The sequence below is a fragment of the Vipera berus genome (genome assembly GCF_964194415.1).
Source record: "Vipera berus genome assembly, chromosome: 5".
NCBI lineage: Eukaryota > Metazoa > Chordata > Lepidosauria > Squamata > Viperidae > Vipera > Vipera berus.
In genome coordinates, this window is record NC_138207.1 from 49,761,944 (window position 1) to 49,789,929 (window position 27,986).

At 35.0% G+C, this 27,986-nt stretch overlaps 1 protein-coding gene across 4 annotated transcripts; it reads right to left on the minus strand.

The window, feature by feature from the left end:
• Positions 1–2,300: 2,300 nt before the first annotated feature.
• On the minus strand, positions 2,301–27,807 carry STN1 (STN1 subunit of CST complex). Of its 4 annotated transcripts, XR_014026629.1 has the most exons (11): positions 27,676–27,807; positions 21,291–21,473; positions 19,201–19,296; positions 16,736–16,807; positions 15,958–16,128; positions 15,623–15,734; positions 14,311–14,473; positions 8,285–8,407; positions 6,972–7,044; positions 6,326–6,390; positions 5,453–5,654 (listed from the first exon to the last, which is right to left on the minus strand). XR_014026629.1 is itself a non-coding variant. In XM_081329280.1 (10 exons), exons 1-10 carry the CDS (start codon positions 27,782–27,784, stop codon positions 5,497–5,499), a joined length of 1,260 nt encoding a protein of 419 aa, XP_081185406.1. In that variant the 5' UTR covers positions 27,785–27,807; the 3' UTR covers positions 2,301–5,496. The 4 variants fall into 4 exon arrangements, 3 of the variants coding, with proteins under 3 accessions (XP_081185406.1, XP_081185408.1, XP_081185407.1); XM_081329280.1 differs by lacking the exon at positions 6,326–6,390 and having other exon boundaries at positions 2,301–5,654; XM_081329282.1 differs by lacking the exons at positions 6,326–6,390; positions 27,676–27,807 and adding an exon at positions 21,031–21,114 and having other exon boundaries at positions 2,301–5,654; positions 21,291–21,440.
• Positions 27,808–27,986: the final 179 nt, after the last annotated feature.

Consider the following 27,986-nt stretch of genomic DNA (forward strand, 5'->3'; position numbering starts at 1 on the left):
ATTTGCCTGCAAGCAAGAACTGGTGGGATCATAAACTAAAGAAAATAATAGAAAATGAAGAAGTGAAAGTGCTCTGGATCTTTAGAATTCAAACAAACAGGCCACATAACACTCTGTACTTAACAACTGTTAATAAGTAAGACAAAAAAAGTCTGGATAGTGACATGGCAGTACCTGGAGAAAGCAGAATAGAAGGAACTGGAAAAGATAACATCAAGAATACAAAGAACTGCAAACAGAAATAGAAACTGTGGCAAAAGAAAACAAAGCTAGTACCAACAGTAACATAAGCACCTTGGATGCAATCCCAAACAACCAGAGCACCACTTTAACACCATCTGCATTAAGAAAATCACCTTCAGTCAATTGCAAAAGGCAACTTTACTTGGAACAGCTTATATCCTGTGGCAATATCTGCAATCACCATCAAACATCCACATCTGTCTATCCCAGATCCATCTATAGATGGATAAAAGTGCCAAATCCAGTCTGAACATCTGGATAACTGTGCAACAAACCATAATAATAATAATTTATGGGTATCTGGTACTTCAATTAGCTTGACAAATACCTTGTAAATAAAACATCCAAGTTGGTGCTAATCAGACAAGCCTAAAGACGCTGCTACAAAACAGTTTTCTGCTTAATTTTAGCCTCTTGTTTGGAAGAGAGCAGGGTGCAATAATTATGTATTATAAGTCTTTTGCAATAGATAAATTCCATCACATGCACACATCCATAGAAATTTCAGACCAGCACAAGAGAGCCTTTCCACATTTGAAAATAATATACTATGGTGATTGTTACACGAAATTCCTAACAGTATCAGTATTGTGCATTGTGTACACAGTTTTGCAAAATAAACAGCTTTGAAAAGAGCTGTGGAACACATTTTCACCATGCAGTAGAAAAATCTATTTGGAAAATTGTAATCATAGATATGTAACTAGCAGCAAATGTATAATCTATATAGTTGTTCCCCTTGGGAAATAAGGCATTGTATGCCTCTACCTCAAAGAAAGTTGTCTGTGCTTCAATATATATTTGTTATGCTATAGAAATCTAGACTTTCTCAGAGGAAAAAGCAATAAAGGAAACTATACAAAGAATTAAAATTTAATATCCACTGGCGTGCAGAAATAATTATAAATATTTAAGAAAACACTCTATACTTTAGTTAGGTGCCAATGCTGTCTTAGGGCATTTCTTCCACCTCGAATTTAAAATGTTATTCACCCATCCTAGAGATGGCATTAAATGGTGCTGACATAATATTTGCTATTCTTATCCCAACCCTATCATATCCTGCTCATTGTTTCTGAGTCATTGACCTGATCAATGAATACGACACTCATTACAGGCAAGATTACTGTTTTTCTCTTATGGCTTCATTGCCATCCCCTTTACAGAGTTATCAGCTAGTAGCTTAAACTTCCACCAATCAGCACATTGCACAGGGATGGGGAAGATCAGTCTTCAAGACTCTGTTGGGATGTCTCTACGCTATTTTGTCTGTCCATCTCACAAGTCATTTGAGCATCTCTTAAGGCAGAGTGGTGACATAAACATATTGTAAGACACCACAGCAAAGATAACTCAATACAGGTAGTCCATGACTTAACAACTGCAATTGGGATAGGATTTTCATTCATAATTCATGACAGTCATAAGTCAGGGTACCCATGTGACCTGATCTCATTTTACTATTTACGGAGGTCATTAAATGAACCACACAGTCATAAGTCCAAATCCCACGGTCGTAAATCTAAATCCATTCTCCCAAATGGCCTTTTTTTGCTGGAAAAAAGCATTGCAAATCATAGTCATGTGACTGCAGGATGCTGCAACCAGTCATAAATGTGAGCTAGTTGCCAAGCACCTGAAATGGAGTCACGTGATGGGGGATTGCTACAACATTTTATGATGTCCAGAAATAAGCAACATAAATATATGTACAATTCACAATAACAAAATCAAAACTAAACAACCCACTTGGTATGTTGTATGTGTCAGTTTAAGCCAGACGTCCTTGGACAAGCGCTGGCTCTTCGGCTTTGAAATGGAGATGAGCACTGGCCCCTAGAGTTGGAAACGACTAGCACGCATGTGCGGGGGAACCTTTACCTTATCCCCTACTTTCCCAATCTGTCACAGTGATTGGGTTTTTTAGAAGAGTGAAATATAGATGGGGAAAGGGGTCTAGTAATCAAAGTTTAAGAGAAAGGCTAGCCAGGTATTTACATCAAATTAAAATAAAATAAATTAAATTCTAGGTTCTGAAGAAATTTGCAAAATTGTTTTACTGTTTTATTTTATTGTGAAGAAAAATATGATACGTTGTATATGACAGTATCCATAGGGAAGAATATATTGATTTAAGTCAGCTCTATTGCAAATTGCAAATTTTGAAAACTGAGAATTTAATCAGGAAATAGTGGAAAATAATAACAGACAGGCCTCCATGGTATTATTTGGTGAAAATACGATAAATCACCTCATGGTGATATTGGTGGCAAACAAATTTAATAAATAAATACAAATAATACAGTATGTTCAAATAAAAAAAACAGGTACAATACAAGGGATCATAGTACCTCTCTAATAAGACTCATATCTTTCTATAAACTGGATTGTACATCTTATGTGTTATAATGAAGGTGGAAATAATTTAAGTGATTAATCTTGGTCAGATTTTTTTTAGATGTGAAAAATCTGGCATGTAACAGATATTATAGACTTTTTATATCTACTATATCTACATATATAAAATACAAATTCAAAAACCAGACTGGGAAAAAATCACTATTGAAAATGCAGTTTAGTAGAAAGATATATCCTAAATACAATATTAAAGCTGTTCTCAGTGTGCTTTTGGACAAGGAAATTAAAAAAATACTAGCCAGATTTTTTAAATATAGTAATTAAAGTTTCAAGATGCATATCTATCTCAGTCAGGAAATACATACAGCTCTCATTTTGAACATGGCAAATCACCTTAAATTTAAATGTGTATTTAAATAATTAAACATTTAAATATATATATAAACTCCTGTATTAAATGTTTTCCAAGTTTGTTTCAATAGCACCACACTGTGGTAATATACAGATTTGCAAGTTAGGTTACTTTTGCTTGTTAAGATAATTACCAACTCCTAAAACAGATTACCATTCCATTCCATGAGAATCCAATGTCTATGGAAGAATAAAAGTGCATGATACTGTGCTTTTGTCATCAAGGTTACAAGAAAATAAAATGAGGCCACAGCTTTAGTTTCAGAATAGCAGAAATGTTTTTCCCTGTCTAAATTGTTTTTATGAACAACCCTGATACTGTATTACAAAAAGAAAGGGAAACTAAACTTCCTGATTATCAGACGCCGCAGTAGATACTAAATAAGGAAATAGTTGGTATTTTAAAAGTTAAGTAATAAAATTTTAAATATTTTAAAGAAAAAGATCTGAATCTTTATTTAGGAAATATGTTTTCCATACAGTCTGACAACAGACTTGGAGGGGTTTTTTTTCACTGTGAACTTATGGACTTGATAATCATACATTCTAGACGTCCAGTGGCTTCTAGAAGACATACAAAGGGCTTTTGGTGCCAAAATCAGATTTGTAGATAAAACAAATTACTCTCAACTGTTAGAAACACTTGGAACACAGCTCTTACCTGCTAAAAACCTGATGAAAGGATTTAAGTGTTAAATAAAGCAGCTTGTTGGAATATAGGACACAAAAGGGAACAGTACTGGTATTACAGGATGCTTTAACAATTTTTTAAAGGAAGATTGGTCATATTAAGGAATGTGTGATATCTTGAGTATTCTTTAAAAGTTTTTTTTTACAAAAAATACTAGATAAAAAGATATAGTATTTTACTTGCTACCTGAATAGCTATTTGCAGAAGGTGGCTGGGTAGAGAAGTATTGATGCTTTACCACCCATATTGTCACAAGGCAGGCCTTAAGAGTGATTCAAACCCATGTTTGGTTGAGTTTGTCCCCTGTTGAACTCCAGCAACACTAGTCTAGATGTCTCTTCTCTCATTTCAATTCCTTAACTCTTATGTGGACTGATGGGATCCACAAGAGAAGTGGTCGCATAGGTGCAATCTGACCCAATGCCTCAACCACCCTCTTATTCCAAGTGGCAACTGAGACTTCAGATGGACCATGCAGCAGAGCAGTAGGAATATCCCACAGTCCCTCTGAAACCTATCTGGGTCCATCAATTGCTGGTATGAACCAATGTAATGGGTTAACTCCCTTGAGATAAAAGTAGGGTTTTCAACCAAACGTTTAGCTAGCTGAACTCATTGTTGCAAATAAAATAATACCATGATTACTCTATCTCTTTTAGGAATCTTTTTTCCCCATTCTCTGCGGAAACACTAGAAATCTGATTCCAATCGGGCCTAAACTATTTATGCAGTTTTGAACTGTGCAGACAGCAGATGCATTAACCATATGCCTATTGACATTAATATCCTTAAATTTGCCTCTTCAAATGCGTAAGAACTAATAAAAAAAATCCAATCGACATTTTTAAAATCCTTTCTAAATGCCTCAGAATGTGCCCAATTCTTTCTTGTAATTGGTATCCGGAGTATTTCTATAGGGGTTCATATGAAGCTGTCACCTTAGATTTTGGGATAAATCGATAGCCCTTTCACCATTTTGACTCTGCTGGACGTTTTTCAACTTGTATGGAAAAAAGGACCCTAGATTTTAAACTACAGCTTCTCAACTTAATACTTAATTTTTGAGGGAGCCAATACAACACAGAACTGAAACAAGTAATCTCTGATATCCTTCACAGTGTCCAGACCACCACTTCTTGCTAAATGAGGAATAGTCAACAATTATATTCACAAATTATTCAATAAGTATCTTGGCTGTGTGTCAAAGCTTTTTCCTCTATTTTTTTATTTTGTCTGACTTGTCATTTTTACTTTTTTATATTGTCATTTTTGGAATTTTATTTTTGTGTTGTCGGTCTCTGGCAGAAAGTTAAACAAATCAAACTGCTCTTCCCTACATGCTTTCTTTTTGTTTTGGTTTTTTTCTTTACTATGTGGTCCAAAGCCAGTTTGTTTGTTTTTAATTCTATCCAACCACAAGGGGGCACTTGCAACATAATTTTATATCACTGTTTAGTACAGGGGTCTTCAAACTTGGCCCTTTTATGACTTGTGGACTTCAACTCCCAGAATTCCTCAGCCAGCTTTGCTGGCTGAGGAATTCTGGGAGTTGAAGTCCACAAGTCATAAAAGGGCCAAGTTTGAAGACCCCTGGTTTAGTACCTTTTCCTCTTAGAAAAAGTAGAAATGTTTCAGACAATGACATCTACCAGGAATACCACAAAATAAAATGATTTATATTCTGCATTACCTTCTAAATAAGAAAAATAGCTCAGCAGGTACATAGTAAAATCTTTGATGCTGTAGATCACTGGATAATGTTTGACTCCAAGCATCCATTGTATTCCCTTAGATTAAAAGACTGTATAGTATTCTTCCATGGTAGTGACAACATCACTGTTGATCTCCAACCAATCAAGGAGACAACGGACAACAGCTTCAGTGATATAAGGATTATAGTTTTGCTGAATACAGCAGAGTATGTGACGAAGGTGGCACCCTTTTTCAGCATCTGCAAATAGAAAGTAAGCATGGGATAATAAATGGTGGGCTGTTGTCCTTCTCTTTCTTAAAGAACAGAATTCTTACATAGTCTTCCTGGTGCAATTGCAGAACTCATCATTCAGTTAGTAGGGTGGCATCTAAAGGTCTGGCACTTTCATTCTTCCTTTTTAATACTAACGGTGAAGAATAAATGAGTAGCTTAAGAACATCATGTCCTGGTTCTTGTATTATTTTCAGATATGAAAGTCTATGTTTTAAACAAAGGAGTGAATAATCTGGAGTAACTGCATTCCACTTAGGATATTTCTTTCTAATGAAAAATTGGATGGTGATAGGGGGAAAAACTTGTTTGTTTGAAAAAAAATCCAGATTATTGGTGCTCATTCATCACATAACTGGCAATCTTTTTTAGCTTTTAGGTGGGGTACATTATAAGGTGGGTGGGAAATATCTGCATCCTGGTGTAAGAACTTCTATAACTTTTGTTCAGGGAAAAGAAGTAATCTGATATTCTTGTGGCTTAAGATACACAGACTTATTCTTTTTGTATTTTTTTAAAGCAACACAAGTAACATTGCAAAAATTTGAATGTTTGTTCAGCAAATATAATAAATGTCATAGGATAAGCATTCCATTGTGACTGGTAGAGGTATCTATTGAGCAGTATCTATGACTCACTTATGAGGAAAGACAGTATGCAAGGTCACTCTTATCCCACCTTGTTTTGATTCTTCTCCCCCATCCTAAAAGAAAATGCATTTTTCACATATTCTTAATTTTGTCCTTTAGTATTTTTCTTTTGTACTTTGATCTATTAAGGCAGAGGTCTCCAACTTTTCTCAGTTGGCGGACTGGAGGGAAAGGGATGGGGAAGCATTTTACGCATACACATGTGCACAGACATAGGGCCGCGAGCACACATGATGCAAATGGAGCAGTGCTAGTGCTCACATGACACTCATTAGCACTGCCCTGTTTTTGCTGCAGGAGCACTAGCGCCACATTTTCACGTGCCGCCCCGTTTTCATAGCAGTGGTGCTAACACGAGTGGCCTGGTAGTGGGCTACAGCTCACAGGTTGGGAACCCCTGTATTAAGGCATCAGGGCTTTCTTAAATGAGCTCAAAATGTAATGTTTCAGATTGATCTCAGACAAATATTTTAATACAGAAATCAAAAAGTATCTAAAATTATAAGAAAACATGTAAAAGAATTCCCTACAAGAGTTTGCAGATAATTCCACTTTTTATATTGTGTGAATTATACAAATAAGAAATAATAGGAAATATACTTCTGTTTGCAATTAAGATAGTGAGCCTACTTACATTTTGGTCTCTTACAATCAGCTCTGATAAGTTCAAGAGTTACTTTGTGCAATTCTGTATCCTGTTCAGTAACCTAAAATATAAGGATAAATTGCTAAATAAAAAGTTAGGATTACAATTTGAGACTGCTACTTTCTCATCTCAAAAGAATAAAATAGTGGAAAGGAAAATTTCATGCAATCCTCATGCAGTGATATTTCATCTTTCAGATCTCCTATTCAAAATCAGCCCATTCAGATGCTATAGCCAGCTTCATACATTGTGCTAAGCCACTGAATAAGTCAGACTTGATTCATCAGAAATGTTCAAACAACAGATTCAAATTAAAATCATCATCTACAAACTACAATCATGAGATTCTTATATCATCTGTTTACTACTAAAATGATTGTGCCTTTAACTCTTAATTGGGCAAAACTATGCATCACAGGGCAATTTTTTTTCAAAATGCCAAACTTACAGAATACTGGGATCCATGACTCCCAAAGAAAAGAAATTTGGGGAATTTGTGGTTGCTTCACCACTGCAGGGCTGCTGCTTCACTGCTGCACTGACCCAATCAACTACAGCCAGATGATTCTTATTTTCAATGTTCCCTGACAGCTTCCCACAAATTCATGGGAGTGCCAGTACCTATGTTCATACCGCTCATACTACATGACCTGCAGTATGATATCCCCCAGCTGATAATAGCCATTTATCAGCATTCTGGAAAGAGAAGGGAAGGGAACAGAGAGAAAAAAGAAGTGGAGGGAGGGAGGGAGGGAGGAAGGAAGGTAGGTTTCAATGCTCGCTGCCAGTTTCCCACAAGGAAACTCAATGGGCAAGCTGACAGACAGTTGAAAGTCGCTCCGTCTCACTTATTTTTCCCCCCACCCATGTTCATTTTGTTTTTCTGTTTAGGTAAGGAAATATTTCTGAAACGGAAAGCCATAAGGGGCACTTGTTATCTAAATTCTAGTGCTATGCTAAAATGTGGCCAATAAACTCAGTACTATTCAGCCCCAAGATTTCTACTTATTGATACTATACGCACTCAGCTCCAATTTCTATTTGAAAAAGAAAATTATTTTTTTCCTTCTACATTTTTAATGAAGATACCCAATCTGCATCTCTCAAAAGTTACCTGTGAAATTAAATGTGCTTGTATCTATTTATCTAATCATTCTACTCATTTCAGATAATCTAAAGGTATTTTCAAATTGTGCTGTTCATTTGCCAGTAGCATTAGCTTGCCACCAGCATATTCTGTATTATAACTGAATGTAAATAGAGTAGGATGCAAGAAAAACTATACGGCCTTCAATACTTACATAATACATATTTTCGGGAGTCTTTGATTTTTGAAAAAGAACACCATCTTTCTGCAATAATTTTATTGCTTGCATGAATGACTTTCTAATCAGTCTGGCGCATGGACCAGCTTTGGAACCTGTCTGATGGGAAAACAGTAAAAAGCAGATAACATAATGGCATAGGGAGGTATGAAGACAAGTTATATGCTTGTTTAGGCTATTTATTTCATTTCTTAGAGTGAGAAGATCTTACCTTTAAATAGCAAACTTTTTATCCTTATGATTAAATAGATTGCAACTAGCAGTATTTCAGAAATTAGGAAGGTTTGCTGCCTAAGCAATTTACCTAAGAAAATGCTGATGAATTATTAATAAAATAGAAACAGTAAATGAATGAAGTAAAAGATTTATCAGAGGAAAGAAAAAAGCTTCCTAATTATTCCCATTGGAATAACTGAAAATAATATAACTGAAGTCAGACTGCAATTAAAGTCATTATATAAACTGGCATAAGACAGAGTTGTAAATCATGAAATACTTTGGAGTGATAGGAAAAAGTACACAAGAAACAGGTAGCAGCTTAGGAAAAACAACAAAGGAACATTTTAGGAAACCTGACTTCTGTGGTTTTCTTAACTTTTTTTTTGTTTAGAATTTTATATTTATGTACAGAAAAACTGACACATCTATCCAAGCTTGGTGGCCAGCTCTTTAGCCTTGGGTTTTTCAAGTTTAGCAATCCGAGCGACCAATTTGGGACTCAGGATGTCCCCACCCCAGTTCCCCTCTTAAAGAAGTAATGCAATATGGTTGAGCTGAGCCACACTCCTTTGTTTTCATTATTTTTATTCTCTGAAAGACATGAAGTGTCTGGTAATGATATGCCAGTGGAATAGCAGGGTTAAAATGTTCTGTTACGGTTTGATTTTGCTAAAAATAGAAGCTCAGAACAGCATACATATTCCTCTTTTGTTCATCACAATCATTCCATAAGATAACTTAGGACTAGCTCAAGGTCAGTTTCTTATCTTTATGGCTGACGTGGACTTTAAAATGCTATCATCCAATTGTAAGTCCAGTATGCATCCACAGAAACTGCTGTGCTGTTCCACCAATTTGTAAGCTCTGCCAACTTGGGGTGTGTGCAATATTGCATTACACAGAAAAAAGGATGGGGCATATGACTCTGAAATGTTCCTGACGTAAGTCTGACCTCCTACAGATACTCCTGCTAAAACTCTTCCCTGCTGTACAGTATTACCTGTTCTAACTAAAATTTTAGCCACAGAAGGAGTGGCTGAAAGAATAAGAAAGAAGTATCAGGAAGTGATTAGATGGAGAACATGCAGAAGACAGATTAGAAAACTCAAAAAGGAAAACATTAATTCTACTGTACTCTGGATGTGTAATCTAGATTTTAAAGGAAAAGCCTAGATACTCTGTCCTAAATAATATTTGATTAGTTATTAGGAAGACTGAAATATTTCTATAATTCTTGTATGCTTTTTTTAGCTCAAAAACAATAATCATACTGGAATCTGTTCTTATCTGTGTTTTGTTACAAGAGCATACAGATAATTTATAAACTGTACTACACTCTACTGAGCTTCATGTTACTCTGCCAAGTTGAGTCATCTAGTATTGTCTACAATCAATAAATTTTGCTCTTTCAAAACCTTTATGAACCTTTATGAGCCAAGATTTAGGCCAGAATGGTGTTCATTCATATGAAAAGTGTTCATGAGGCCATGAAACTCCAAGGCACACATGACCCAGCATAAGTAGATAAACTCTTTTTATATACATTTCATTTTATTATGATACACATATTGGTGCCTATTAGAATTTTTTTAAATACGTAAGATTTGCCAAGCTCAGTGAGTAATTTATTAACCCAGTGATATCTATAGACAGCTATGGTACAATAAATATATTTCTCTTAAAGTATTAACAAATGTTGGTCAATAAACAAATAATCCTTGACTTAACAACCATTTGTTCAGCAACCATTTGAAGTTGTGACAGTGTTGAATAAATAACACTTGTGATTGATCCTTGGAGTTCCAGCTACCACAGCAATCCCCATGATCACATTATTTTGATCTGGGTACTTGGCAACTGGTTCACGCTTATGATTAATTGCAGTGACTCATGGTCACATGATTGCCATTTGCAACCTTCCCTACCAACTTCTCCACTATTGCTGGGGAAAATCTCCCCAACCTGCATAATCTCTTCCAGCCCATCTGTGCTTGAGCTGCATCAACCACTCGTGCAACCTCCCTGGCCTGTGCTATACCTCTTCTGCACTCTTCCCAACTTGTACCACATCTTTGTGCACCCCCCCACCATGCCTGCTCACCCTCCTATGGACCCTCATGCTTCTTCTCCAGCCTAGCCATCGCCCCTTGCCTGCCTGCTGGCTTGAGACTAACAACTTTGTGTTGGCTGCCTCACTGATTTTGGTTATGACTTTGGTTAAGCTGCCTCACCTAACAACCATGAAATTCAGCTAATAACAGCAACTTGGACTGCAGGGATTGCAGTTTATGGCTGCATCACTTAATGACAGAAATTCCGGTTGCAACTGCTGTTATAAATTAATGATTATTTGTACACTACATTTTTGATAGCCTGATTATTAAGACTGAAATATATGAAGACTATATTGAAGTTATTTACAATATGCACAATTTCTATTTGTTGTCCAAACAAGAGTGCTCAGAGGTAGATCTGAAGTGAGAGATATGCAGTGCTAACCTTTAAAATTCATCTGAGGAATAAAGAAAATCATCCATTCAATTTCCTATCAATAATCAATTTTTTTAAACGTTAGAGAAATTTTAGTATCCTGCAGCCTTCCTAAACAATTTGAGACAATCTAGCTGTTCTCATAGTAAGGAAGTTTTCCTTAATCTATTCTAAAACTTGCCTTCCTGTAATTTAATCAACTTCCTCATCTATAGTTCCCATGTGTATTTGTTCTATTAAATATCTGAAGATTGCTATCAGACCTAATTTTTCATTCAGTCAACTTTCCATGGGGATAAAGTGACATAGTTTACTCTCCCCATTTATTACTGTCTTCTGAATGTTGTGCAGTTTTCTTTAAAGAAAGTTAATTAAAAAGTCACAATATTCCAACTATATAATGACAGGAGACAGATTGAAAATTGACCAAAATACATAATCAAATGCTGTTTCATGATGACTAGTATGTTGCATTATTACATAAATAGCTTTGAGTAAATTACCTGAGTACAGGCTGATAAACCATAATACTTTGATAAAAAATAATTGCTTATGAACCCTTTGTTTTAAAGCTGGATGCTATTGGAATATATGGTAATTGTCAGAGGAAATATGTTCCTTCTTTCTGTTCCTTCTTATATCATGGTTAATGGATTAATCGAGGTTAGATTATATGATTATGCAAGAGTTCTTGCTATTTCTCAGCTGATAGAGTACAAGAAATAAATACATAACAAGAAAAGAATTACGTAATTCTGCTGTAGTATGGAGTGTTTCTGTATGTTGTGTTTAAAATTAAAAAAGATAATTTAGTTAAGATATTGGAACTTTATCCAAGGACTAAGAGTAAAAATAGAATGATTGATTCTGAGGATGCAAGATTAAAGGTGAGGAAGACATTCTATCTCCACAGGAACTGAGCTTGCAGTTCTGAATGAAGATGGAAGCAGAAAGCTCTAGAAATTCAATATGCATTATGAGAGATTAACAGACTAAGCTCCTTTATACATTTATTGTTTGACCATGATGTTTTTAGAAGATAAATCTATAATTTGAGTTTAGCTAGGAAGCTCAAAGCCAACATACAGTATACATTAAAAGAAAATTCAAGACAAATTACAAAAGAGTACAGATTTAGTGAAAATGAAGAGAAGAGAAATGAGAAAAACCAAGAATTAATATGCACGATAGCTAAACATTCCATATGAAAATGGCAACTATTTTGGTTGCATTCAAAAAAGGGTTGGACCTGTTCAAGAAAGTCATGGGAATCGATGGCTATGAGCCTTGATAGCAGTGTGACTGCAGACGTGGGCTTCCTTGTGCGGTTGGTTGGCTACTGAACTGAATCCTTCTGTATGTACTATTTGCTCCTTTTGTTTTATATCAATGTGAAAAAAGATCAGCAGAGTTCTTGTTTAAATTAAAATCCATTTAATTACATTTCAATGACAAAGATTTGTTTTATAAAAACAAATGGTTGTCAGGAAACAACCACTAGGAAAAAGTTCTAGTGCTGTGCTCACTACCCTCTGTAATACTTTCCTATCCGCGGCTGTCAGACCAGCATACCAAACCACAATACCATACGAGAGGATGCTCTCTATGGTAGACCGGTAAAAGAGGGTCATTAGCTGTTGCTCTACCCTGTTCTTCCGCAAGATCCTAAGAAAGTGAAGCCTCTGTTGGGCCTTTCTAGCCACCTGGGTTGTGTTAACTTTCCAGGTCAGATCTTCACAGAGGTAGACTCCCAGAAATTTAAAGGAGGAAACTCTCTCTACACAGTCCTCTCTGATGTAAAACAGAAACATTATGCTATTGAAAATCAGTCAAACTCTCAAACAAGAATTTACTTTATGAACAATTCTGATTTCAATTAGAGGTTAGTGGCTTGGAGACTCCCAAATCCCTCACCCTTAAGATCCTTTCCAAACAAGTTGAAATACCCAGGAAGAAATATGATGTGAGGCAGATGTCAGAATGCTCTGATAGAACATTACAATGAATGTCCCATCTTTGTAAGAAATTGGACCCTAGTTAACCTGCCCTTAAGTTCAGGAACTTGTAAAACCTGTAACTTGTAAAAAGCATTATTTGTAAAAAAAACATAAAATTCCAAAATACTCTTTAATATAATAAACAGTGAGTTAAAGCTGAATACTGAAATCCAACATATAATGTTGCATTGTAGTTTGGTCTATATATGTAATAGGTTTTATCCAGTGCTTTTTTTGTAAAAGAAAAAGGTGCTGGAACTCACACATGTCATACAACCCGCCTTGCCTACCCTACAAGGTTCCATCCAAAAAAGGTTCCGGAACTCCGTTCTGAGCGTTCTATGACAAAAAAGCCCTGGTTTTATCAAAAACCACTTAAAAGCCATGCATAATATCAGTTATTTCATCCAACTCCTGGATGATTATTAAAATCTCATTAAAGCAAGTGCCTAGATTAAAACACCGGGTTTAAGAATGAGCCACAGTTAAGAAAGGAGCCTACTGTAGCAAAATGTAAACACATGGTGATTCAAGTTAAATACATAATGCTTCAAATTCATTTCACAACACTACTTAAACCAGAGTTCTCCAACTTTTCCGGGCTCACAGCCCGGAGGGGAGTGCAGCTTCCAAATTACTGTGTGGGTGTGCACATGCACGCAAATGGGGCCACACCCACTGGCACATGCACGAACGGCTGCACACCCCCGCAGCAGCTAGTGCCCATTCGCGCATACACAAATGGGCCATGCACACACACCCTGCACACACACATGCACATTCGTGCATGCACAAACGGGGCGCGCACGCCCCCCACTAGCATTCCTGTTTGCATCCATGCACATGTGCTAACAGGGCCGTGGACGCTAGTGCAAGTGGGAGGGAATGCACATCTATGCATGTGCACCGTGGTCAGCCTCTGTGGCCCGCTGGCCAAGAGCCCAGGCCACGGCCCATATTTTGGAAACCCCTGACTTAAACAGTAGTATACAATGATACTGTCTCAGTTTATATACAAATTCCATTTAAAAACAGACTTTGGAAATGGAACTCATTCTTAAATTGGGTACATCTTGTATTAATTTTTTTTAAATAGTTTTTTAATTGTCCTAACTTGGGTCTAAAACAAGAAGTATACAAATTATTAGGCTGACACACCATTAATAGATGTGAACTTTATTTTTTTAAAATATGCAACAATTGTCTAGCCCTAACACTTAGTTCATTCTTAATTAATTAATTCTCACAACTTCTCAAAAGAAGAGAAAAACATCTTAGAAAGTCAACTTTACTCACTTGCTCAGTACCAAGTTCATCCTGCTTGGCCAATGATACCAAATCCTCAACTGTTTCCAATTCCTGCTTATAGAAGCTCTGAATTTTGTTCTTCAATAGAAAATCCCTTATTTTTTTACTCAGATTCATAACACAATCTAGTTGATCTGATGCACCATGATTACTATTAATAGAGAATAAACAAAATTAAAAATGCAGAGAAAATAGTTTGAACAGTAACCAAAATAAAAAAAGTATCTAAAACTAATAATGAAATTATAGGAAGCTTTCCAGAACTGCTGAACATCTTGTACCAATAATGCATTCTTCACAGTTAAAAATGCATGCATTGATTTAAAAATGCATTCATGATAAACTTGTCAAATTACAAATGTAGCCAATCCCTATTTAATGACTACCTCAGATTTTTACAAATGCAATGGCAGAAATAAATGGTGGTAAAAAATCATTTTCTCACCAATATGCATGCTTAGGACCAAATTTCTGTGCCTGACATTGCACTCTGGAGTAACACTGGTGTTGCTGTACAAGACAACTTTATCTAAATAGAGATCACAGCATCTTAATGATCTTCATAGTAGCTGTCAATCATGTAGTTTGCTTAGTAACCGTGTTGCTTACTGCCATTTCACTGAAATGGATTGCAATGGCTAAATGAGGATTGCATATAATTTTGGAACTGGATGGCATGATTATTACCAATCACAGTTTTGCTGTTGGCACACATAAGACAGCACACTAAGCACATCTCTGCTTAAAATGTGGCTGACACATTTGATTACTGCCAGCTACTCTATTATTTTGACCTTTTTTCTGGCTTTTCCAACATGACCTGTATGATTGGGAATTATGTGAGTTGCACAATATATTTGGAAGAACTAGCTCTTGGTTGATCTGTCATGGAGTATCTGAAGCTCAAGAATTGGACTTGAAAATGAGAATATAAATGGCATATTTAGGAAAGATGTCTATTTATTTCACTCAATGTGGTGGCCATCTTGAAGGCCCACTGATAGTCAAGGGTTTAATACTTCTTTTAATTTGCCAAAGTTTTCATTACAGATTTAAGATGATTTTGCTGAATTCATCTAAAAATTCTTTAACACTATATGTATTATAGGTTCATCAACTATATCTCTTCCTTATTTCATCCTATATTTATTGATTCCTCATCATTCTTCCTCTGTTTCTATACAATGCTTCTTATAAAATAGCCTGTCCCATTGTCTCTAACTGGGATTCTCAGTTCCGTGAATTAACAAATTAACACCATATCAAAACTGAGTTATCAATATATATAGTGTTCACTGACCTCTGTATTTCTTCTGGGAACTGGAATATCTTATCATAAATATCCCTATATAAACGAGGAACTTCTAGCATTCTGGAAATTTGATTTTCATACATAGGGTCATCAACTTTATCTGAAAAGATATGAGAAATGTAAAGGTGTTGAAATTGTTAATAGTGCTTAATCGTGCTCAAAGATTATTTACTACATTTCATATATAAAATAATTCAAAATTTATCAATATAAGACAAACTACATACCAGAGAAAAACAATCTTTGCTGAAAAATGTTCAGATTGCAATTTTCAACTTTAAAATAAAGATAAAAATGCATACTGCTGTAAGGTAATTACTCACAATACACAGAAGCCTTAATTTCCCGTTGTTGCCTGTAAATTCGAATGTAACCACGAACTCTGATTAGATCACCAATTTCCAGACTTGTTTTTTTTCTAACTGCTATTTGGAGATTTCTTATCAAGTCAGTTAGATTCAGACCACTTAAAGTACTAGGGTGAGATTCCAAATCTGCAAAGAAATATATACATTTCATAAAGTGCTATGTTATTAATAACAATGTTCACGATAAAATTAAAGACATTTTCTCAAGTACTACAATTATGCAGGTCATGTTTCCAGAGAGATGTATTTTTTCTCATTTAAAAACTGCCACTCTCCTGTTTAGGAAAGCAGAATGATGATGAAAAAACAAAACAAAACAGGGATAGATAAAGCTATAAATTTCTCAATTTTCTTTTTTTCTTTCTTTCTGTGACATGTAGTTTTAGACTTATTATGAGCTTATGTGCTACCCCAAACATTATCAACCTGGGAGTGCTATACATATCTGATCTCCAAATACCAGATTAAAACATATTATTATTACAACAATAATAAAAACAATAGCATAAAGTGCTATAATACCTATACTTATATATCAAAGAACATATAACCCTTAACCAAGCAAATGCCCCATTATGAGAGGAAACAATGCTACAACAGCCCATATCTCAAGGGCTACTAAAACAGTAAAATGAAAATGAAAAGGCCAAACAGGGAAAGGTTAGTATCTGAAAACAGCCATGGCTGCAGCATATATTGAATAAAAGATGAAAACATCAGCCACAAATATTACCTGACAATTCTTTCTTTTCTGCTAAAGCATTTTTCCAACAGGTGCAGCTTATTACGCCAGTGCTATCATCCACTGAAAAAGAATAGTGATAATTTAGATCATTTTGATAGATGTTTTTCCCCTTGATCTCCCAAAGACAAAGCCTTACATTTTAGCCATATTGGGGTTTAAAACTCTACCAGCTTCTTCTCATCCAATTTTCTTAGTTTTAAAAGTTTTCCTATTATAAGCAATTAATATAGAAACTAGCTTTCTACTCATAATAAATGATTCTGTCTTCTTGCAGTCCTTATCTGGGATTGATAGAAGCATTTGTAAAATGATACGGTAGAGAAGAATATCAAAGCAGATTAACAAGTATTTGATGAGCGAGCATATCTGTTTGTGGAGTAATATATATCATTAATGCTAGTCTCATAAGCTGAGTATACATTGAAGAGCAGCTTAGAAGTGTTATTCTTAACCTTTCTAGTAGTGGTTTGAAAGTCTGCTTCCATTATGCATGACTTTCTATTTCTGATCATTTCAATTTTACTTTCAGTCTATAAGGAACCGTTTTTGAACTCCTATCCTTCTGTTCTGTTAATTATAGATGTGCATTATTATGTTAGCCCTGTATGAAGTATTGTGATTCCTGAGAATGATTAAAGTCTGGCAATGATTTAGCTCCTCCTCACTTTCCTATGCACTTTGCTAGCTACCAGTAATTGTGCATTATTCAGTAATGAATCACAGACTCTGTAAGAAACTTCTTTCTTTGATGACGAAGTTACTATAAATAATGTTAAGATAAATTTCAGATTTTTCATTAGAAAAATAAAAAAGAACTTCCTATTTCTTTCTCTTGCAATTTCTATGCACAAACAGGAGAGTTTCATGAATCATTTAGGCTTGGCAGCTGATGGAACACTTGCTATTCAGCTTGCCAGCTGCACAACCTCATTTTTAAACTGAAAGGGAAGTTGCAACTTATTTTGGATCACTCAGCTTGATTGTGGCTATGAGAACAGGGAGGGGCACATTGGTACACAGTCTGAGAAATGAACTAAAAATAGTCTGACTATGTGGAGAAACAGAGAACAAGGATCGGAAACAGGTACAGTAATTATTCCCAAGAAAATACTTATTTTTACTTATTTCAGCTTGGGCAGCAATAAAAAACTGGTTACAAAATGAAAAATGGAAGATTTACAATGAGAGTGAAGAAAGGATGATCAGAAAGAGAAAACTATGTGTAATAGAGTCACAGTTTCTCTCTTTCATACCCAGAGCTTCTGAAGTACTAGAAACATTCAAGGCAAGAATAACACTTGCATTCCTCACATTGTTTAGATATGCATCAATTCTTGGCATAAAGCAAGTGGTATAGTTTAGCATTTAATTTAGGCATATGATAGTTATTACACCTCCTTATACATTCCCAGAAGGCAGTACAAGAAGGAAGTTACTCCATTCCCACCCCATATGCCAAAGCTGAACAACAGCACTTACTTTATGCCAAGAATTTGGGTATATCCAAATTTAATGTGAGGAGTGCCTCAGGAAGATGTTTTCCTTTTGATTCATAAGATCAACATTTCTGCCTTAGAAACGATCTGAAATCAATGGCTTTGGTCACCAAAACAATTAGGTTACAGTATTATCAGTATAGTAATAGGCAGGTCATTTTTTTTGCCATCCATCTTTGAGAGGGAAATCTAAAAAGATGTCAAGAGAGAAGTTTTGAAGGAAATGTGAATTAACAAACTGAAGGTTATTCCAGATGTCAATCATCATACATGCCATTGAACACAAAGGAACTTGTTTCTGAGTATATGTGCATAGGCTTTCACTATTAATGAAGGCAGTATTTTGAATGATATAACTTTGATCTACAATTTATATAATTATATAAACTATAGTTTATATTTTTCTCTATATTTGTAATGACATTAAACATAGTGCAAGAAGATAACTTTGATGGAAATATGCAGTATATGTTGCTTGGGAAAAGAACTTGAAGCATTTTTTTAAAGTTATAAACAAGATAACATTCAGAAGCAACTCAGGCAAATACTTCCCTAATTCATTGAACTATAAGGAGGAGTAGAAAGGGATACAGAACTATATTAACCAATCTTAATATAAGTAATTCTAACTTTCCTATAGAGGTGATTTCCAGTTTGGTCTACCTAGAGCAGGGGTGTCAAACTGCCGGCCCATGGGCCGGTTGCGTCATGGTGAAACCATGCCCACCCCATTGCCAGCAATGGAAAAAAAGTCGTGATAAGTCGTGACACATCATGTGATGTTGCAAGTTTGACACCCCTGACCTAGAGGGACTCACACATATATATTACACATAATTAAAGACAACTTTCTCTAGAAATATTGATTCTACAGAATTCTAGATTAATATTCAGAATATTAATCCTACTAAAAATGAAAATAAAACTAAAAAACAAACATTTTGAATTATCAATTACCTCCATAAATATAAAAGGAATCTTTTTCTTTTATTAATACCACTGTACCAAAAATATCCACTTGTCTTATTGGATGTCTGTTGTAAAAGAATATACCTTAGGAAAAACAAAAAATGAAAAGTGTATAGTCCTAGATCAAGAAATTCAAAAGATTATGACCACTGATATAAAACAATTGATCAAAGTACAGTTTTAAAATATTTTGATGCATTAGTTTGACTATGACAAATATGTTACCGTATATTAATTCAAATGTTTTAAATTTATTTTGTAATTTAAGACAATGAAATTTGATTAAACTTTGGTTAAAAAAAGACAACCATAGAGTCACAATTAATAGGGTATAGACAACTAAAAACCTAAAAACCTGGCTCTTTGAGCTATCTGGTCTGGACTGAGGGCTTTAATATTTTTAAATTGTGATTTAATTTTTGCGGCTAGACTTAATTTAATTTATTTTAATTTTATATTGGATTGTTTTTAAATTTTGCCTTGTAAACCGCCCTGAGTCCTTTGGGAATAGGGCGGTATATAAACCAACCAAATAAATAAATAAATAAATAAATAAATAAATAAATAAATAAATAAATAAATAAACAAACAAACAAACTTACTATCATAGGCTTTACCCTGGCCCAATTTGTGTACTAAAATTTGTATACATAAAATTATCCCTTAAATTTTCTTCCGCAATAGCCATTTTCCACATGAAGTGTTATTTTTGAGTAGCAGTTCAGAATATAAATTACTGATAGCTTCAGGGAGAATTTAAAAAAGTCAAGTTGGTGGTTGAGGCAAAGCAATTGAAGCCCCATTCCTCTGTATGGGCATGCAGTGCTTGTATGACATCCTCATTCCCTATTGAAAAGGTCATTAACAGAGATTAATATGGAACTCACTTAAATGGCAGTTGTTTTATATTCTACAAACCTTCTTTTCTACCACGTAAAAACAAAGATTCATTCTTATCTGGATGACAAACTTGCCACCCCAACTGATGACTAGAAAATGCCACACCCTTAGTTATATAGTACTACAATTACAAACATTATATTTTCATAGTCTGAGTCATTATTTCGTTTGTGAAGAGATGGAAAATCAGGAACTTTGCATGAAAAGTATCCAATGATTATTTTTAGGCTGGTGGAAAATAGGAAATCAGATAAGCGTATTATTGGCAAAAAGACAGCCAGTCTTATTTTTTTTTTATTTCACATTTTTTCCAATGTTTAAAATATTCAAGGTTATGTACAAAAACACAAAAAAAGCTTTTATACAGTAGTTTTTTCTTTGTTGTATGGTAACTATACAATCTATACCATAGTCTATACCAGGGGTGTCAAACTGCCGTCCAGCGGGCGGGATGCATTATGAGGAAACCGCACCCACCCCATTGCCAGCAATGGGGAAAAAGCTCCAATAAGTCGTGCGACATCATGTGACGTCACGAGTTTGAGATGTCTGATTTATACAATTGATTGTATAGTTATAGCAATCAGACAGCATTAAAACAAAGACTTCATTTAATTAAAAGCCATGCCCTTACCTACATGTACATCAAGACAGAGTTTTTAGTGCAAGAAAAATCATAACATCACATATGTTGCACAATTAATCAATATTTTGGAAAGACTCACATTGAAGAATCAATGGAGGAAAGCAACTTTATATAATTAATTTTTATAAGGTTCAAGAAATAAAGTAGATTTAGAAACACAAAGAATAGAACAGAATCAAATATGTACTTTTATATTTTATATTGATTAAAAACTGTTAATTTAAAATATTATCAGAAAGCACCAATGAATTATTTTAAATAACTACAGATACCTCTAATTATTTTTCCAGTTATATTAGATTCAAGTTGTACCTTCATTATGTTCCAAACAATGAAAAGATTCTAGTTTGAATTCTCTGAAAGTAATACAAAGTTGGAATGAAAAGGAAGAGATTTCAGCACATTAATGGAAGTGCCAAAAGAATAGAGACAATTTGTAGTCAAGATTATCCACCAAAACTTAATTTTGCTTGATTTTCAGTAAAACAAGCTATACTATTGTTATCACATTCCTAGCAATTTCACTACTTACCTGGAATCTGTTTAGACTCTTTCATTTCTAATATGTCTTTAATGTATAGTCTTGCAAAGCATGAAAAGATGGGATTCAAACCCCACAAAAGTGATGGGACCTCATCTTCTGATTCTGTAGATGCAGCAGACATTCCAAAATAATTTAGCTCCAAGAACAGATTAAAGTTGATATGAAATAAGTCTGGTGGAAGCAAAGTATATGTAATATAAACCTTCAGATGCAGCATAATTTTAATTGTGCTCTGCACAAATAAATATATCATAGGATGTGAACTGAAATAGACTACAATCAACAAAAAAACCTGAAAAAATGCTATCTTACAAAAATATTATATCTAATTATGTAAAAACTTTACTGTTATGATATGGAATCTGGAAAATAAAAAGGACATTCTTTAAATTGGGAGTAGTCAAATGCAAATTTTCTACATGTTTCTCCACATAGGCCCTCAACCATCACTGGAAGGCTTATAGCAGTTTACGTAAACTTATAAATTCTGGCATGTATTAATAAGTAGGATACCTTTTCAGAATTACACGTTCCAGGGAAACAAAATTAAATCCATCAGCTCCTAAAATTCTGTTGTTTTAGAATATAGGTAAAAAGACAGCTATTTGAGAATTTAGGCAGTTCCCATTTGGTTTCTCTTGTTTTATGTTATTTCAATAGGGGAAGAGCACCTATTTTTACTTGTTCCATTAATTAATATTCTGACTTTAGTGTCCTTAGCTTTTTTTGGAGATTTGTTATTATAAAGTTTGAAAATATTGTATGATATTAAAAATATCTACTAGTATTAATAGTCTTTTACTGAAGTCATTTGTAAGAATCTTTAAAAACACAACTTGGAATTCAAGTTTTAAAATGGATATAATTAGCTCCATAGTGGTTGGTTCACTTTCTGGAAAAAATAATGGGAAGGCCTATTAAGGAAGTATAAACATACACAATTAAGATCCAGAAGACTCAGCATGATTTCTGAAAGGGAAACTATGTTAGACAGTGTCAAGCATACATACATAGCTAAAATAGGCAAATAGGACCAGGGAGAGGTATCAAACAATAGCTAACCCTGGCTTTATATAATGCAGAACTGTCTTTTTCCAACGCCTCTAGCTGAAACCTTTCACTTGGCCTAGCCTAGCCATTCAGTTTTAGCAGAAATGTCTTCTGCACATGTGAGTGCAGAAGACTACTAAGGTTTAGTATGGCTGGCTTCCATGTACCATAGCAGTTCCAAAATGTTGCTTAGAAGTAGAAAATATCTGCAGGCCTTCATTAAAATATTTATTTATTTATTTATTTAATTAGATTTCTATACTGCCCTATTCCCAAAGGACTCAGGGCGGTTTACAGGGCAGCATAAAATACAATATAAAAGATAATATAAAATTAAAATAAATTAAATTAATTAAGCCCAACAATTAAAACAATATTTAAAAAGCTAAAACCCCTTCAGTCCAGGCCTGATAAATCGAAAAGCCAGGTTTTCAGGTCCTGGTGAAATAAACGCAGATCGGAGGCGGTCTGGAGTTTTAATTAAGCATTATCAAAACAATACATCCATATGAGGCTTCACACAATCCTACCTATCTACTCCCCTATACCTAATAGAGCATCTACAGAGAAAACATGAATATGCAAGTTCATACTTTTACACTTATGAATGGGAAGTTTAATATCAGCAATAATAAGAATCATGAAATTGGGGGTGTAAATGAAAAGATGGAATGTAATATAAAATTTAGATAAGAACTGTAGATAGGTCAACCCATACTTTGCCAATGTGACCTGTCCTTCATGCTTGATCAAGGTATACTTCCTCTCTTCCAGTGACATTAATAGAGCAATTAGGAATATAACATCAGTCATTAAAGAATGACTCCTGTAGTTTCATTTTCTGGAAGTTTTTCTCTTCATTAGCTGAACCTCAGCATGTTCTGTATTTGCTACACAATCTTCTTTTGACTCCTTTGAAGTGACAGGATAGTTCATGCTTGTTTCATTTTTCAGCAACAGAAAAAAGAAACACTATCAGATTTAAGAACTCAGAGATATTATGTGAAGTAAAGTTGCACAGGAGCTCCTATAGTAACTTCTACAAGCTACCCTCTGTTCCTATCACAGAATAGATCTGTACAGTACTTTGTATCTGGAGGCCAAGAGTGCATTGGGACTATATGAGGGCCATACAGTCCAATATGCACATTTTCCCATGACTGTACATCTACCTTTCCTCCTCCTGCGGAAACACACTCAGACTTTAAGAAACAGAAAACAGGTGCTCCATGCTCACCCCATGCTGTCTGAAAAACCTTTGTCTTCCAATTCAAAGCACTGATCAACCATACTTCATAGCTCTTTTTTTTTAATCCCATTTATATCCCGCCCTTCTCCGAAGACTCAGGGTGGCTTACAATCTAAGCACAAATCAATGTGCTTAGCAATAGCCTTCATTCTATGTATATGCCTGCTTATTAGGGCTTTCATACACCCCCCCAGCGGCATTATTACAAAGTCAGCTTATTGCCCCCAACAATCTGGGTCGTCATTTTACCTACCTCGGAAGGATGGAAGGCTGAGTCAACCTTGAGCCTGGTGGGATGCGAACCTGCACTAATTGCAGGCAGCTGGTGTTACTTAAGGAGGCATTAGCCCACTGCTCCACCAAGGTTCTTATTTTAAGATACATTGACATGTGCCTGTAATACTTATTACCTACTTTACTGAAGTACAATAATTAATATTAATATGATTCTGACTAAGGGATTTAATAAGCTGTCTCACATGTTTTTTATTAATAATTAATACATTTCAGGTATAACATTTTCTGTCTTTCTTGCAGAGGTAGCATTCAAGTTCACCAAAATTTAACAATATAGAAATATAGTATATAAACCAAAAATAGAACCTTGACTTTATGGTATAATATAGAATATATTCTATTTTAAATTATAGCAACACAACTGAGCCTAATTGATACACACCTCAATCTTAATATGATTGCATTACTAAAAGTACAGTCCCAAATACCCTTAATAGGAGGTCAGCAGGAATCATGTCAAGATTTAGTTTACAGTACAATTAAAAAGCTCAGAAATACTGCACATTTGCTTTGCTAAGTCTAATTCAAATAGTATGCATACACAAACATATATTAATAAAAATTACTTAAGACTACTGTTTATTCAGCCAATTATACTTTAAGAGAAAATTTAATGTAAATATCAGAGAACATTTCAGATATACTGATGTCTATGTTTGCCTCATGTACTTTAAGACTACAGTATTTGAAATTCTGTTTTCATTCTCTTTCCTCATCAAAACACTAGGAAGATTTGTGTTCCTAATAATCTCTGCAAAAAGAGCTTATCACATGAAGTACAACTACAAATAAGAACTCAGCTGACATTTTATCTCTAGGAGGGCTATTTAATTGCTTTATCTGACAAGTTAGTAATAAGCTGCTTACTTTCTATGAACTAAAATATCAATTTCACTGGTTTTAAAAGTATTTTTGCTTATAATTGCCATTTTCATAAAATGATAAACAATGTATTATTTCTACTAAAGAAACAATATTAAAATTATTGTTCCTATGCAGGAAAAAATAACATTGTATACACTTATTAAGCAAGCCTCTGGAGATTTGAGTTCAACTGTATTTAGTGGAGCTTAATTTAACTAAGTATAAGACTGATGCCTCACTGACATATAAAACACCATGCAGGGGGGAAAAAAGACAGAAAAATTGTATGCTTTAACTTAAACCATCATCCATAATCCATGGGTTTGGCTCTTACTAATTGCCAAACAGAATCAGTTCTCTCCTTTTTAAGGAGATCCTAAATTGGTTCCCTCCATAGCTGTATAATCCACTGTATTTTTAGTTTCAGTATTAATACAACGATTTAATTTCTACAGTAGTTGAATAAATTTGTTACAGAATTCACAAACATGAACTTACGGTACTTCACAAAATATCACTTTACCAAATGAGTGAACAAATGAGATTCATCAGATCAAACTGAATGAAAAAGAAACTATGTTCATAGCGAAGCAGCAGGACTATCCCAATTTCACATTATTTATTTTGTCTGCAAACGATACATAACAATATTTAGAACAAAACTGCACAATAATGTTTCTATTCAAAAAGTGATTTTTTCTACTGCCTTCACATGAAAAACTGCCCATCTTTTTGCAAGTCAGCAAAGATGTTTGTTTTCCTCAATGTGTCCCAGCAATCTATTCTTATGAAGTTTCTTCTAGAACTTCATATTGCTCAGTTGGCTGGATTCCTTAAATTCAGAGAAAACTGCAGATTTATCTACACTATTGAGATTTTTAAAAATAACACTGGTAATGCCATATCATTATTATAGTACTGGCAATTTCCATTTTTTAAAAAAATTCCATCAAGAAGGAAGGAAGAATGATTCCCAGATCAGAGCGAGCAGACAGATGAAAAATTGAGGCTTCTTTTATTGATAGCTAAATAAGCATGTACAGGACATGTACAAGATTACTACTTTAAAACTGAAACTAAAAGTAAAATATGCTTATGAAATCAGAAAGGAAATCTACTTAGAAAGATGGACAAATGCTTAATATTCTCCTTAGTAGTCTGAAACTTGTGAACAACTATGTTTTCCAAGATCAAGACATGAGAAACCGACATCTCCAAGGGTAAACAGAATTTAATAAGAGAAGTAAACTCAGGAATAAACTGGGAAATATAGTAGTCAAAAATACAGGCTTGAAAAAACACCTCTAAAAGCAGAACAAAAATCTCCAGTTCTCAAATAAAAATGGAAGAATTTCAATTATAAGACATGGATTTAATAAGCTTATTCATGAAAAACGGGAAGCTATACAACATGTACAACAAAATCACTAATAGCAATGAAACTACTCTGAATCTGCAAACAGGTGTCCCAAACAGGTGTCATAAAGAAGCTTCTTGGATGAGAAATGAAACGTCTTCAAAGAAAAAACAAAGTCCAGTTGCCTCGTGAAAAAAGCATCTTTGGGATAACTATGACCTGGATGGCTGAGAATCTTCATAGACATTTGCAAACAGGTGATAACAGTAATCTAGCATTTTTGCTTTAGACCAAGAATAGAAGCAGCAGTCATAATTGTTCTTCTAGAATAAGTAGCTTTAGACATTCCTTTCGCTCAGTGTAAGCCTTTAAATAACCAAAGTATTGTTACAATGTTTCATGCAGATTGAAACTATATTTACTCCAGCAAAGCAGTTTTGAAATCAGCAGCACTTGCTTTTGAATCAACATCCAGGTACAAAGAGCTTTTCCTCTTTAAAAAGTATATACAGGTAGTCCTCGATGAACGACCACAATTGAGCCCAAACTTTATGTTGTTAAGTGAGGATTTAAGTGAGTTTCGCTCCATTTTACATTTCTTGCCACAGTTGTTAAGTGAATCACTTCAGCTGATAAGTTAGTAACCTGTTAAGTGAATCTGGCTTCCCTATTGACTTTGCTTGTCAGAAGGTTACAAAAAATTACACGACCCCAGGAAGCTGCAAATGTCATAAGTATGAACCAGTTGCCAGCTGCATCTGAATTTTGATCACATGATCATGGGGATACTGCAAAGGTGGTAACTGTGAAAAACGGTCATGTTTTTAGTGCTGTTGTAACTTTGAATGGTCGCTAAATGAATTGTTGTAAGTCGAGGACTACCTGTAGGCTAATGCAATTCTTATACACAATCATTATGGCTTCATCAATCCGAGACAAGATTTTATTCATGACTACCCATAATTCACACTATATATGACACACTTTTCCATGTAAACATTGGCAAGTTAAAATGTATTTCATCTCGAACCGATTTCATGGTTTAAAAATCGTGTTTTCATAACAGGAAACATTATCCCCTCTTATGTGGCTCCACTAGGGGAGTACTGAGGTCTAAACTGCAGATCTGCCGGCAAAACTGTCACGACTAACTGTCCTCATTCAAGCATTCTCAGTTTAAAGAACGTGATCATTAAGTCTCAAATTCCCAGCCCAGCACACCAGCTGAAAGGTTTTGTTCTGCTTTTCTCGTACTGCCGTCTTACAGAGGAAGCGCCTAAATCAGGGGTCTTCAAACTTGGCCCTTTTATGACTTGTGGATTTCAACTCCCAGAATTCCTCAGCCAGCTTTGCTGGCTGAGGAATTCTGGGAGTTGAACTCCACAAGTCATAAAAGGGCCAGGTTTGAAGACCCCTGGCCTAAATAAACCGAAAAAAACCCCACGGCTTTCGTTAGCGGGGAAACCATAGCAGGGCCTCCTCGCGCTTCCACTCCTAGTAACCCCCCCCAGCCCAGCCCTCCTCTGACCTCAATTCTAAACACTTGCCTGCCTTACCCGCCAAAGGGACCGGCGCGCTCTCATTGGCTTGTTCACGGAGGCGACCCGGTCTCGCACAGGACGAGCTAGCGCAGGGGTAGGCAACCTCGGCTCTTTTATGACTCATGGACTTCAACTCCCAGAATTCCTGAGTCAGCGTAGCTGACTCAGGAATTCTGGGAGTTGAAGTCCATGAGTCATAAAAGAGCCGAGGTTGCCTAGCTGTGAGCTAGCGTAAAGAAACCGGAAGAGATTTCATCCTTTGCTTTTGTTTTTTTATTTTTCCTGTCCCGCCTTTTGCTGAGGTAATATCCGGTGGTTAGAACCGA

Bases quoted from the DNA above. Each gene is read 5' to 3' on its own strand.
- STN1 (XM_081329280.1), bottom strand. From the start codon at position 27,784: ATGAGTCATAAAAGAGCCGAGGTTGCCTACCCCTGCGCTAGCTCGTCC. The intron at 16,808-19,200 runs GTAATTGATAAT...ATTCTTTTTCAG, and splicing joins TTCCTTTTATATTTATGGAG to TGGATGATAGCACTGGCGTA. The intron at 8,408-14,310 runs GTGAGTAAAGTT...TTTTCCCATCAG, and splicing joins ATGAACTTGGTACTGAGCAA to ACAGGTTCCAAAGCTGGTCC.